General features: G+C 49.8%; 4 protein-coding genes across 4 annotated transcripts; all 4 read right to left on the bottom strand.

Annotated features, from left to right (window-relative positions):
- Positions 1 to 3,381: 3,381 nt before the first annotated feature.
- N7496_012386 (uncharacterized protein) lies at positions 3,382 to 3,707 on the bottom strand (the record flags this gene model as incomplete). The annotated part of the gene is made up of 2 exons (XM_056705299.1): positions 3,382 to 3,524; positions 3,608 to 3,707. 2 exons carry the CDS (start codon positions 3,705 to 3,707, stop codon positions 3,382 to 3,384), a joined length of 243 nt encoding a protein of 80 aa, XP_056549197.1.
- A 1,258-nt stretch (positions 3,708 to 4,965) lies between these two features.
- Positions 4,966 to 6,438, bottom strand: N7496_012385 (2EXR domain-containing protein; the record flags this gene model as incomplete). Its single annotated transcript, XM_056705298.1, has 1 exon — positions 4,966 to 6,438. One exon carries the CDS (start codon positions 6,436 to 6,438, stop codon positions 4,966 to 4,968), a length of 1,473 nt encoding a protein of 490 aa, XP_056549196.1.
- A 1,796-nt stretch (positions 6,439 to 8,234) lies between these two features.
- Positions 8,235 to 10,157, bottom strand: N7496_012384 (putative ab-hydrolase associated lipase; the record flags this gene model as incomplete). The annotated part of the gene is made up of 1 exon (XM_056705297.1): positions 8,235 to 10,157. One exon carries the CDS (start codon positions 10,155 to 10,157, stop codon positions 8,235 to 8,237), a length of 1,923 nt encoding a protein of 640 aa, XP_056549195.1.
- An 853-nt stretch (positions 10,158 to 11,010) lies between these two features.
- Positions 11,011 to 12,949, bottom strand: N7496_012383 (ferric reductase family protein; the record flags this gene model as incomplete). Its single annotated transcript, XM_056705296.1, has 7 exons — positions 11,011 to 11,025; positions 11,086 to 11,450; positions 11,507 to 12,091; positions 12,153 to 12,445; positions 12,500 to 12,519; positions 12,585 to 12,714; positions 12,774 to 12,949. The coding sequence occupies 7 exons, from the start codon at positions 12,947 to 12,949 to the stop codon at positions 11,011 to 11,013; spliced, it is 1,584 nt and encodes a 527-aa protein (XP_056549194.1).
- Positions 12,950 to 13,485: the final 536 nt, after the last annotated feature.

Here is a 13,485-nt window from a genome sequence, read left to right as displayed (position 1 = left end):
GTGCAACAGCTGAGCCTATGAAGTAATTACATAAAATGCAGGCACCAGATGGGATTCAGGAACCCTGCTGCCTGGGTAGGTAAAACAGCTCAGCATACAACGCAAAAGTACACGCTCCTTGGAAGCAAGGAATCAAATCCCTATCGGCTATCTGGGTTCCAGGAACAGCATGCGTTTGGTAAAGCCAAACCAGAGGCAGCCCGCATAATATCATTCGAGACTAGACCGTAATTCGGGCTAGTTTTCATTTTCCCTAATAGGGTGGGAAAAAAGGAAGCGATGTGAGGGGTGTCTCAATATCAAGATCACATATACTCCACTGAGGACCATGGAAGGTTTTCTACATAAACGTTGTCATGCACCTAAACTGGTCATCGGCTCCAAGCGAGGTAACAGTAACGATGAGATTGCCCAAGTGGTCGCACAGGAAGGCCTGAAAATGATTTGCCATCGCGATCGACAAAGATATTTCCCATGGGTGAACAGCTACCTACTCGAAGCGATGTCGGTGGTCATACAACAGCGCCCGAAGAAATAGAACAAGGTCCGAGCCAAGCTCCGAGCTAAGGAGACCCACCCGCAGCCATTCAAGAAACAAGCAATTCAAGAAAAAGTCAAGCAAACCTCGGGTATCACGGGTGTTACAGTGGAACTTCGGCGGCGGTACCTTAACATGACGAATTTGAGATTGTCTCCACCCGGTTTATCCGCCTCATTCCCTTCTCCGCGCGAGGGGTGAATTCGGACTTAAGCCAGTCGGCCCTATAGCAGGGATGCTTCCAGGCCACCCTCACAAGACTAAACCAAAATGAAAGGCTTTATCCGTCTATAGGATAGCTTGCCATTCTCCGTTGGGGAAACAGGTTGAGGGGATTAAGTTAATTGAATGCAGAAACTACCTTTCCACCACTGACTGTTACACCCGCTGCAGCTCACTGCCTCGTAGGGATGGAGCTAGCATGGATGTCTGGATGAACAATATAGCTAGATGTCGGGGAGAGAGGGGGAAAACTACAAATAGAAAGTGGTATGCACGTTAAATATAGAATAAGGCGAGCCGAAGATCCCGCGACCCCGCGCAGTATCAGATCAGTCATAGTGCAGGATGTAGCCATTCCAGACCGACTGATCAAAGTGTGGTAAAAAGAAGCAAATTCGAACTTTGGCGATAGAATGTTTTCATGCACAAATTGCGACAGATATTCTATACGAAATTGGTGGTTTCTATTTCAAGACTGCTAGGCTTCATAATTGAGAACCTTGTGAGTGGTTAGCGTCGATTGAGATCCACTCGGACCGCGCAACCCAGGAAATCGCGTCAACTACCAAGGTAAGAAACGTGGCATTGCAAGGCTGTTTGAGAGGCATACTGTAGTCGGGTAATCATCTAGCCGAAGTGCATAATTAGTCGTTTGTACACGCCAGCAAACAACGGGCGTACTTCGCAGGCAACGGTTTTCGGCAGGACGTGCAGAGAGTAACTGCGGGATATGATCGCAATGGAGCATGCAGAAATGGGGTTAAAAGAAGTAGAAGATACTCGATATAGTACGAATTCTGTATGAACCCGAACCGGTGGCTTTTGCATATTGTGGTGGCTTATGTAGTAAAGATGTACTTCGTATCTTATCTAGGCTTTGATCTAAGAATACGAGAGCGAGTCCAAGAACTTGAATTATAACACCAACTAGGGTCATTGAAAGAATTATAATAAGTCTATAATGAGTCCAGGGCGTTCAATGTTGGATAGCACTCTAGATCTAATAATTAGTGGCAATGCTCAGTGCACTGCCAGAAGGTGTCTTTACCGTCGCCCAGAAAGTTAAAGCTATGGATTGGTATAAAATGGCGATTTGTTCTGACGAGCTAGAGACTAGAGAGATCACATACCTCGACATTCACTCGGTCGCTGGTATAATTACCATTCCTTGACTGTGCCTCGCTCAAGAGGCCTTGCCTCTCAGGCAAACAATTCATGATGCAAGCCTGAATGCCTGAGGCCAGAAGCCATACATTGAGCTTCGTGGAAACCTCCAAAGGCAATTTTAGGCAGCCCTAGACTCGCTGCTGAGTAATTATTCTTGTAATCCTCCACAAAACGACTTGATTGGATAGAAATGCCGTAGAGTCAGTCCTCCTAATAACACATTATTCAGCCAACCGCTAACGGTAACCCTCCAAAATGAGTGGGCAACCGAGAAATCATGCCAACAGCCACACTCACCTCCAAAAGCCTTCCACTATACAATCCACGCAGAACTTGAAATACCGGAGTACCTGGACACCTTGTATATGTACAACTAACCTCCCCTCGCCATGGCATTCACACCAAAAGTAACAAAGACGGCCCACCGCGATCGCCCAGTGCGGGGTTGCCAAGCCCCAGCCCAGCGCATCCGGGCGCTATTGGACCCAGCCGATGAGCCAGAGAGTAACTCTACAAGTGGGGAACTGGCCGAATCATGAGATCATCTCGTGATTCAGTGACGACGCTCTTACTAAGTTAGCTATTATGATAGGTCGTCTGAGGGGCTGCCTTGTCCAGCGATAGATGGGGCGGGGCGGATTCTGCACCGGATTCTTTTGGGGAATAGGGGGTTTGATTTGAGTGGGCTGGACAATGGCAGTGTGGCGTTGTTACATTTAGGGTCATTCTAGGACGGGGGTTAGGAGATTCTGGGTGCATATTCGGGCGCACAATGAGGAAACTTGGTAGTTTCTGCATGTTGCGTGTGGAGGATTGAAATACTCGTTTCTCACCCCGTTGTTTTCCTTTCTTCAGGTGTTGATCGAGGAGTATGGAAGCCCCTTCGTGCATAGAGTTGGCTTTGAGTCTGCCTAGATTGTCGCTCGACATAACCCCTAGGGTGTCGCTCATTCTTTCTAGTGCTGGTCTGGCGCTCGAGCACCATTCGGTAATGATGACTCCCTGACTGCCCAGGAAGGGGCTTGATCTGTGATCGCACAACTACGTGATTATTAACGGTCTTCGGGTGTACACTCCATCATTTTGCTGGATAATCTATTCTGAAGTATTCTACTATTTATTCTACAAAGACACAGATTACTTAAATTGATAATATTGATAATAATAACATTCGTGTCTGAGGTAATAGTAGCCCCAAAACTCCGGGTCTGTCTTGCCAATCTATGGCGATAATGATAAAGGATCGAACATCTTGATAGATAAAAGAAAGGCCCTGCCTAAGCATTCCTCCTCCGCGTCATTCCATAGCCAGTACGGGGGTCGAGATGAAGGTTGCATGTCGAGAAATCAAGTGTCAAAGTGTGAGGGATAATGTGTGATGAACAGAAACATGGATGATAATGATGGCAATGCCGATGATCCGGATTCAAAAGAAACAAATCTCGTCAAGTCATCTACCTGACGTGTTTCAGGTATCTCATGGTGAGGTAGACAGCCGCCAGGCTGGTGTAGACACCACCAGCAGCGGTAACCCAGACGGGACGGTGGACGTTCAGCGAGGTGCGAAGCAACTGGCCCTCCTTCTTAGGCTTAGCCTCTGTAGGATGTTAGATAAATGATACTTTTGATGGAATGTGATGACAGAAGGGCAAGAAAGAGATGGATTTGATGAAAACGTACCCTGCTGGAAGAGCCTCTGGCGAAGGTTGTTCAAGCCCTGACGAGAACGGGCAGGGAGCTGCTGGAGCTGGGCGATGATAGGACCAACTGGTGCTGACATGGTTGATGATATTGATGGAAATACCAGATTTCACAGTGTAGTTGATGATACAAGAAGTGTAGAGAGGAGAGTTGTCGATAGGAGAGAATGGAAAGGAGAGTCCCCTTTGGCCCCCCGCCCTTATATAGCAGAAATCAGATGACAGCTGAATGCGGGGTTTGCCAATAGCGGGGGGTGACAATTAAGACATCCGGGGCATCCCTGCGCGGTGGCGATGCCAGTAGAGTTTCAGCTTGTATCATGGTGGCTTGCTCGTCCAAAATGCTAACATGGTGGCCTACGATGGTCGCTCGAGTGTCTAGGAGTGATGATGAATCCCTTATGAATAGCTCGTATGACTTGTCTCAAAAAAATGGCAATATTAAAGCCAGAACTGCAAAAATCGAACGATCGCAGCATGTATGGCCTGATGGGCGCGACAGACGATCAGGGATGAGGAGGGCGACCAGAATGACCTCCTCCGCATGCCTGGGTGCAACTCTGTCTGGGATGATTGGCTCCTAGGACCGAGCAGTTGTCTCGACTACGCAACACTGCCCGGTATAATTGTCCATGATGACACAACTATGAGCACCAGGCGCGTAGCGAAAGGGAATTTCTCTCCATGGCTATAGGGGGGTTCCCCTGACACCATTCCAATGGCATGATCAAGCATAAATTTTGGGTTCGCCAGGGGTTCTATACTCGTATAATTTGAGCCTCAAGGACAGTTCTTCCATAGAAGTATGGCTACAACATTATATCAACTTCGCTATGTTATCTCATTCAAAGGATCGCAGCTGGGCGCGTTGGGCTACAAAGTGGAGTCGCCCGTTCGGGGCCCACTGTGGAAATCCGGGGATGCGATCGTGTGTGGGGTTAGTGTATCCACTGCTTAACCACCTTACTCGAAGCTAAATGCTAACACAGTTACGATCAGTCAAGTGATGGGAATTTGACGGTATTCCGAGTAAAATACACATACCTATCTGATTTGTATACTCGAAGAAATCGCGCTTTAGCAATTACCTGCTGACCAGCCCCTCTAGCACCACAATACAATGAGCCAAGGCGGTCAATCTATTCTAATTATTGCCAGAAGTATACAAAAGTAGTAGGCGGTCTACAATTGAGAAAAGAGCTGCTCACAACAACGCGCTGAACTCAGACACCTTTTCATCTCTGCACTTCACTCGTCTACTCACACAACTATCAGCAATCATCACGCACTACTCACAACATCAAAGACCCAACGGCAAATACATCGGACATCCACTCCCTAACGCCAGCGACGAGTCCAGCACTCAGCCCCGCACCACCGGAACATGATGCGAGGCGTGAAGCTAGCCCCGGCGAGCTTCTCCTTCACCCAGGGGTGGTCCTCGTTGGGGCTAAACAAATTCAAGTTTACGCACCCATCGGGACTCCACATGGTGAGGACTCCCTCGTTCAGCGTGGGGAATTCGGCGCCGGTTCGCGTTTTCCAGATGCTCTCCGGATACTCGATACCGGCAAAACCCTCGTCCTTGGCGGCCTTCCACTTCCGCCAGAGCTCTCGGCCCTTCCCCTGCTTCACCCACCAGTCCAAGTGTTGCCGCAGGTTGTCAACCTGCTGGCGTCCTCCAGTGAAGTTGTTGAAGAACCTGATAACACTCTCGGTCTGGGTGCCGGGCCGATCCATGCAGAGCCAGCGGTATCGCTCCAACAGGGTTGCATCGGCTGGGTCGACCAGCTGGATGGGCTCATCCGCCATTGCGCCGAATACACCCGCCGCCCTTACATCGGCCTCCTTGGCGTGGATGGGGATTGTCTCCACGATAATTAGCGGGTCATACCACCCAGTAATGGGAGCATGATGCATCCCAGGGTCCGCTGTCAAAGTTCCGGCCCGAGAGCCCCACGGATTGATCATCGTCGAGTAGATCGCCGTGTCAAGGGCCTTCTCCTGAAGCCACTCCATACCCTTAACGGAAAAGGGATAGTCATTGTACCGAATGGTGGTCCCAGACTCATCCTTTTGGTACATCATCACGATGTCCCTATTCCTCTGGAACCAGAAACCGAATGTTCGTCGGATCTGGCGCTGGGGGTCGATTTGCCTTTCACGGACGGCAGCGCGGGTGGCCACTACTCGAGCCTCGTGGCTGACTTGCGAAATTGCTGGCGGCAATGTGTTCCGCTTGGATGTCCATGTCCCTGTGCATTTGTCCTTTTGGGCTACCCACTGAGGGTGATTGAGTTCCACCACTCGGTTTGGTAGGCAGAACTCCCAGATCTTTATCCGCAATTCAGCCGGTAGGCGACTGAACAAGTGGAACTGAGGCTCGGGACGCCTCGCGACAGTCTGGGAGCTGATCATGGTTCGCTGGGACGGGAGCGCTACTGGCCGCGGCAGGTACATGACTTGCTGGGGCTGCATAGCTTGCCGGGACGATTCCATGACTTGCCGGGGCAAGTGCATTTCTGGCTGGGACCGCTGGGACCGCATGGGTCGCGGGGACGAGAGCACGAGTGGCGGCGGTTGGTACCTGGTTTGCTGGAACGGCATTGCTGGCCGCGGCGGATACATGGCTGCATGGGCCGGGTACATGGCTTGCTGGGGCGGCATAGCTCCCTGAGACGAGCTCATGCCTTGCTGGGATGAGAGTGCTACCGGCCGCGGCAGGTACCTGCCTTGCTGGGCCAAGTACATGTCTTGCTCGGACGGCATGCCTCGCTGGGACGAGTTCATTGCTTGCTGGGATGGGTCCATTGTTCCCAGGCACAAGCAGAAGGTTGAAAGAAACCTGTGGTGGCGGCACAGGTGGGAGAATGGAGATGTTGAGAGGGGGGATAGCGAAGGATGAGAATGAAGCAGTCAAGATCTCTTGGTGCGATCGAACGACCACGAGGAGAGGTCAACACCAGATGAACGGTGAACCTTGATAGCTTGGAGAGTCAGAACGAACGAGGGTTGAGAATGAGGATGGAAAGAGGTCTTACGGAGATTGAGAGACGATGAGATTTGGTCCACACCGACGAACGACCACTGTTTGGCTGGAGAGGGAGGACGTTCAGGATGAAGGTGTGAAGAGGAGTGATGATGAAGAGGGTTTGGAGAGGAAGTATGAGGACGAAGGTGTGAAGGGGTCTTGAGGAGGCTGAAAGACGAAGAGAGTCCAGAGCACGCCAAACGAACGACGAATGCCGCTTACCCGGAGAGACAGCACGAGGATTAAGCGGATGAGGATGAACGAACTGGGAGCTCGATGAATAGGCTTTAGCGGTCTGATCAGCGGACGACGAACGAGAAGGCTTGATGCTTTGAAGAAGCAGGATGATGGAATCGAAGACTGTCAACGGGGCTGTCGACAGGACGCGATAAGCGAAGCGAACGAGGATGGGAAAGGGAACGAGACGGAGAGAGTGAGAAAGAAAAGAAGAGACTGAGCAACAGGAGGATGACTATCAGCAGTGGCAGAAAGTATCCGACTTCTGCTTGTGCATATCGTCGCTTCCTCGTATCGGGGATCACCAAGGAGGTTGCACGTGAGAGTCCTTATGGGGGATTATGATCGAGGAAAATCTCCGCACTAACTGAACACTCAATTTGCCCATTTGGCTCCTGCCACTGCTGCTGCTCGGCCACGGGCCAGTTCTACGGGTTCAGGAGGTACGTTCTACTGCCTGACAACTAACCTGAGACGATGAGATTCACAGATACCAAGGAGTGCTGGGTGCCAGAAAGTGCCTTGCGATTGCGCCACTTCGTTTGGACCGTTGCACTGGGCATGGATCTTTGATTGCATGAGAAAGCTCTATACCCAGGGCAATCGTTCGAACAATTCAATGAATCAAAGGTACTCCTGGAGTATACTAACAATGTTCACAGTGCACGAGCTCCATTCGATGGACGGGTTACATTTCTGATTTCAAAACGGTGAGTAACAGGCAGCCCGTAGAGTAGAGAGAGAGAGTCCATATCAAGGCAATCTGTAAGCTCTTTAAACGTCCAAAGATAGATACATGAGAATAAAAGCAGTCGATTCAAGATCTATAAAAGACCTATAGGATCGCAGCGTGGCTGAGTTAAGCTCATCTGGACCCGCTTATGCGGGTCCCGACGCGGGTCCAAATCCCAAAGCGGGTCCTGTGGAAAGGTTCCGGAATACGGAGCTTTCGATGTGATTGTAAACGAGAAGGAACAGGCGACATTTAATGTTCTTGTAATGGAACCTTCCATTAAGGGCAGGGCTTCATAAATCACATGACTCGGGCTACCTCACGTAGCCCTTGAGAGATAACAGCGCCAATCAAACACTGATGCGCTCTGGATAATCTGCTATAGATGGGCTTGGCTCTTGCTTAGGATAGCATGACCCATTGGAAAAATTATAGTCCAGTTCATACTGGTGGGAAGAAAACGACTAGGGCTTGTGTCATCTATTAACGCCGGGATGATGCTTTTGATGCTGATGGATGACTGGTTCTCATATCAACCTAGCGACCCATGACGGCTTCATCACGACAATATTGAACTGGTGATTGATATTATACATTGTTGATTGTCTATTTACAGTTATATACACCTGTCTCGAGCAGATTCTGGTTCACCCCTCGGGGAACGCGGCAGAGGTCTCGGGCTTCGTCGGGCACTGTGTTCCAGATAACTTGGCGAACTTCCTTTCCGACTTGCTCAACAGCATCCATAGCCCATAGGACATCGAGATGCTCATACTCCTCAATGACCTTCGAGTGTACGACTCGCACATGAGGCTCGAAGCCCCTTTCGAAGCGTTGTAGAAGTCGACGACCATCCACGAGTGCATCAGAGCCACCAACCCACAGCGCAAACGGAGGTACTTGAGGGCCGAACCAGGCTTTGTCGCCAGGGGCAGTTAAACAAGGGTCTCCAGGATCATCTCCGTGATCTAACCCAACCTCGCCTTGAACGTGATGGTTTCCCTTTTCCTCGAAAGCAGACTGGTCTCCCGTAGCAAGGATGCACTTGTGTTTTGCGAACCCGTCACTTCCCAGCCACCACCGCATGATCTCAGCACTAACGTAGACAGGAGCGAATTGAAACATGCGGTCTCGCAAATCTCGCTCCCAGCGGGAATCGGACCAGTCGAAGAGGAATGAAAACACACAATACGCGAGCGTGCCGTATATTTTGGGATGAAAGGCACGTTGGACCGTCATCATGAAGGGGATGAAAGCGTGAATCCCAAAAAAGACCCGAAACATCTCAGAGGACATTATGCTCATGAAGCGGAAATAGGGCCTGCTCACTAGGGAGCCGGCATAGGCAGCGGGTGTGAGGGCACAAAATACGGAGATACGCTCTCCAAGCTCGGGTCGGTGCTCCTTCGCCAGGGCCACGAAGGTTTCCGTTGTTCCTTGCGAGTGGCACACAAGACCCAGTTTCTCGAAACCGGTCTCATAGAGAACACGGGATGTAAGTGCAGCCAGGTCGAGTGTACCGAGGTGTCGAATATCCCAGGACCACATGCGTGGGTCGGATGGAGACAAAGTGGTGTGCTCCGGTGTCATTCCGCATCGGTTGTTTCCCAACCAAACATCGTATCCAGACTTGCAAAGGAAGAATGCAAGACTATCGTCATCATTAGTGCAGTAAGCGCCTGCGCTCTGCAACAAACCGTGAATTAAGAGAACAGGGTACCGCTGCTTTGCACCGGAACTGGATGAAGGCCAGCTCTTTGTGCCATTGAAGACCGCGGGTCCGCGCTCACGTCGCTGCTCAGCCGGAAGTGCTGCATATTCCTGGGGGTCGTAGACATGCCAGAGTGTGATGATGAACCCATCCTCAGTTTGGACCCGGAAGGTCTCAACGTCCAATCCGACCCGTCGTGCATAGTAGGCTACGTCGCAGACCACGGAATCCTTGCCCCCTTCCAGCGGTGGACATTCATCCGGCCCTTGCTCCTCGTCAACGTGTTTTTTCTGTTGCCGAATACGCCATTTCCGGTCTGAGTCGGCTCGTGCTAACCTCCGTTTCATTTCCTCGGCTTCAAATACCCTCCCTGATGCAGGCTTTCGACCTTGTAGTCTTGCAGCTGCGTTGACAAGTACTGTCCCAGCGGTACGAGACAATGCGCCGACAAATATCGCAGTCAAGAAACATAGTGAGAGGACGAAGGATATAACTCGAATCACGTAGTATTTGATGTTCGAGGCGATGGTCGGGGGACCGTATGCGGGCAGAGGCGGAAAGAGGGGATGTTCATGCATCTCGAACGGGACTTCCTGCTCGCATGCATTGCCGTGTTTCTCGGCTGCATACAGATCGCCCTTTGCTGCATTATCATTTGTCGTTCCTCGTGAACTGTTTATGATGGGGCCATTGTATCGTGAGGAGGGTGGATCAGAGGGGACCTCGGGGAATATTGATAGGACGAGCTGGGATTCGGGTGCATCCGTGTGCGCTGGCGCAGTTATGGTGGTTGTTCCATGGGGAATTGTGACCTCCATGGTCATGAGATCAGGTAAGCGGTAAAAAAAGGCTATAACACATCCTGGAATCCGAAAAAGATAAACAGAACAGGCGTGGAGTTCTCAAGATGAATGCGCGTCCCTGAGCACCTCCCCGCAAATGACCGAGGCTCCCGTCTGGGTCAGGGACAATCACGTGCTAGAAAGCAGCCAATCAACGTGCGTCGGGATGAAGAATCATATTATGGCCTCAGGCAGAATGGACTAAAATAGGGAGGCAAAACCGGTTATTCAGAAATTTAGGTGATGAGGTCATACCATGTTCAATTTGAAGGTGATCATGAAAATGAGAAAACTGGTTGCAGGTATGTACTGTCTAAAGGTCCGAGGCCATGCCTAAATCAATGAGTTGACCCCGAATTAAGCTTTCCGTGGTACTATGCTCGTGACACCTTTAATTCGAGAATGTTGCAGCCAATTGGATCTGTTGCAACCAGATCATGGCTTAGATGTATCAGTCTTAAGCCAGAATCTTTCACAATAAACTCACCAGATATAGCATAGAGTCTAGAAATTAGGTTCAGTGGAGCGACTCTTCCCTTTAACTGCACAGAAAGAAAATTGGCCTCAATCGAATCCTCACAATGTTTTTTTGGATTCAACGAAGTCTGGAGTTTCTAAGTCTGGTATTGTTGCTGATGAATTTCTACATGGCCAAAGATAAAGCACATGCAATAGTGTGCATTGGTACCTGTAGATAGTGAAGCTGAAGAAGAAGGAAATCCGCCATCAATCTAGCCATATAAACAGAAGGCTAAAGAAAGAACGAGAGCAGAAAGATCCTGAAGAGCCTCAGGCATCAAAGATCCTCAACAGTTTCGATCATGGACGTTTACCATTGAAATTCCTAAATTTAGGTCAGTATCGCGCGAAATATGCAATATTCAAGCGAGGAGAAGATGCTTACTTCGGTATGTAAAGTAATCGAAGGACCATTGTCGTACGTCCGTTGATAGATGGCATCGCGTGTGGTCTCAATCATCTGGACGGGGCCACAGGCGCCGATCCCAATTCTTGACTCCGAGCTGCATTGTGAGATGCAGCTAGCAAGCAGATTCGCAACATCCGGTCGCCCTTTCCGGTGGGCAGAAATTGGAATCACTTGGCCTCCTGTTTCATCCTTTCCTTTCTCCACGTCTGCGGCAATCGGTGCTGAATCCAGGCTCGAGCTATCCTCAGAGACGACCTCGTCCCGTGAAACATGGATAAACAGGTTCACGCAAGGGCTTGCTTGAAGCTGTTGGAGCTCCTTCTCAAACCAGTGCAAGGACTCTGTACGTATGTGAGTTTCATGTTGGTCCGATTGTATCTTTGTCAGGTCGACGTACCGGAGTGTTTGACGGACCAGATAAAATCGATGGTCTTGGTGGTATTCTCCATCTCGCCCTCCTTTAGGACACTAAGGGCAAGCGCAAAAGTGAAACTAGCACCACTACCACCTGCGACAAGGATTACCCGATCGAATTTTGTGAAGTTTGCAATTTGGCCGTATCCTCCATCCACGGAGCATCGTAGGCGCTTGCCGGGCTGTCGTTGGGCCAGCTCAAACAAGTCATGGGTATAGCCATCGTATTTGCGGATAAGGAACTCAACTGGGCTGGTGGACACAAGTGTAAATGGGTGGGATTCAAAAAGTCGAATTGACGGCATCCACAAAAACGCGTGAGATCCCGGGGTACAGTGTAGGGTGCGGTGAAGCTTCACCCGAACCGCTCCGTCTTGCATGGGAGTGAGTGTGGCATAGTTGCCAAAGAAATTCCAACAGAGCTTAACAAAACGGAGAAGACGATCTGAAGCCCACAGACAAGCTGTGAAAATGACGATAACTACCGTGGATTTCGCAAAATCCGGTCGGTGCATCCCGACCAAGATCACGATTAATATGAACATCACCACATGAATAATGTAAAACACTTTGGAAACATCAGTCAGTAGACTTACTTTAAAAAGTTATGAATTAATGTTCAGACTTACCCTCGTAATATCTGCGAGCAAGCCAGCCGATTGTTGAAAGACCGATAATAACCATTGCCAATCCTGCAATCGCTCCCGCAAGGTTCGCTTTCTCACACATGTTCTCCAGCTCATTTGCCTGAGCCCAGGCATTCAAGTAAACGATTGCATGAATGACAGCAGTGACGATGCAAGTGTAGCCGGCGGTTTTATGGAGTGGCCGGAGCTGTTCGTAAGAGCGTCCGGCTAACGGTGCAAGTGGCGTGTTTCTTAAAGCGAGGAATACCAGCAGGACAAAATTTGCCACGGCAATCCTGTCAAAAGTTAACTTTGGGAACTTCAAATATACTGCCCAACAACAGACATACCAGCCGAGCCGCTTGCCAACCTAGAGTATTGTCAGAGATCATTTACAAAAACCAACTTTACGTGAGGGGCGAGAAGGGGACGAACATAGGATAACTTATGTAAATTAACGTTAGTCAGTGTAAGAGTCAGATTGATTGACCAATAAACGAGGTACAAAAGCCATCGTTTGGAAGGTATCCCGAAAACGGAACAATTCAGAGACCGTCTAAGCATACTGTTACATGTCAGTGTGGCCGTCGCAGGCCAGGAGCCTTTCAAGGGCTTTTGACCTACCGGTTATACCGGACCAGCTTCCTCAGGAATGGCGTTGACCTCCCCACGCTGTATTTCAAGTATAAGAAAGTGTACCAGTGTGAGATAACGAATAGCGCCATAATTGCTCCAACAGCAATGGCAAAGTACTTGTTGCTCCAGACATTGTTCGCTTGACGAAGAGTTTTGGAGTCCATTGTGCGAAACGGAAGAGCTTACGCTCGTTGAATAATGATCGGGAGGGAAGGAATCGAGTATATGAAATGTAATCTCTAAACCCGGTTCCCAACCAAGGGACGCTCGCCGTTATCAATCAGTTGGTACCATTGACTCGGCGCACGTCCGGCCACCCCAGCAACTACCCCAAATGCCGAAAAAGCAACAGAAACTCATTGTCAAACGAATTTCTCGCAATACGAGACACACGCTGGTCGAGGGTCACTGTGGGACATCATGGTGGGAACAATCACCAAGCAGATCAGATAACAGACTAAGTTTGGCACTAAACTAACCTTGTTCGGCTTAGTGCGGGAAATTTTAGATCTTGGCGAGCTTGTACTGGCAGCAATCGTCCCTTTAGGTCACACAACCCCGAGTCTAAACCCACCGTAGTGGGATCAAATTCACTTTGGGTCACCACTTACGTCCTCTGGACCCTGGCACATTAGCAAAGTCAACCCAAGTGGGGATGATTTGTAATGACGCTCGGTGAGGAGACGATGATGGAAATTTT

Source organism: Penicillium cataractarum (assembly GCF_028827025.1).
Source record: "Penicillium cataractarum strain IBT 29864 chromosome Unknown utg000010l, whole genome shotgun sequence".
Lineage (NCBI taxonomy): Eukaryota > Fungi > Ascomycota > Eurotiomycetes > Eurotiales > Aspergillaceae > Penicillium > Penicillium cataractarum.
Note: the sequence above shows the minus strand (reverse complement) of the source record. Positions and strands in the feature narration are given on the sequence as shown.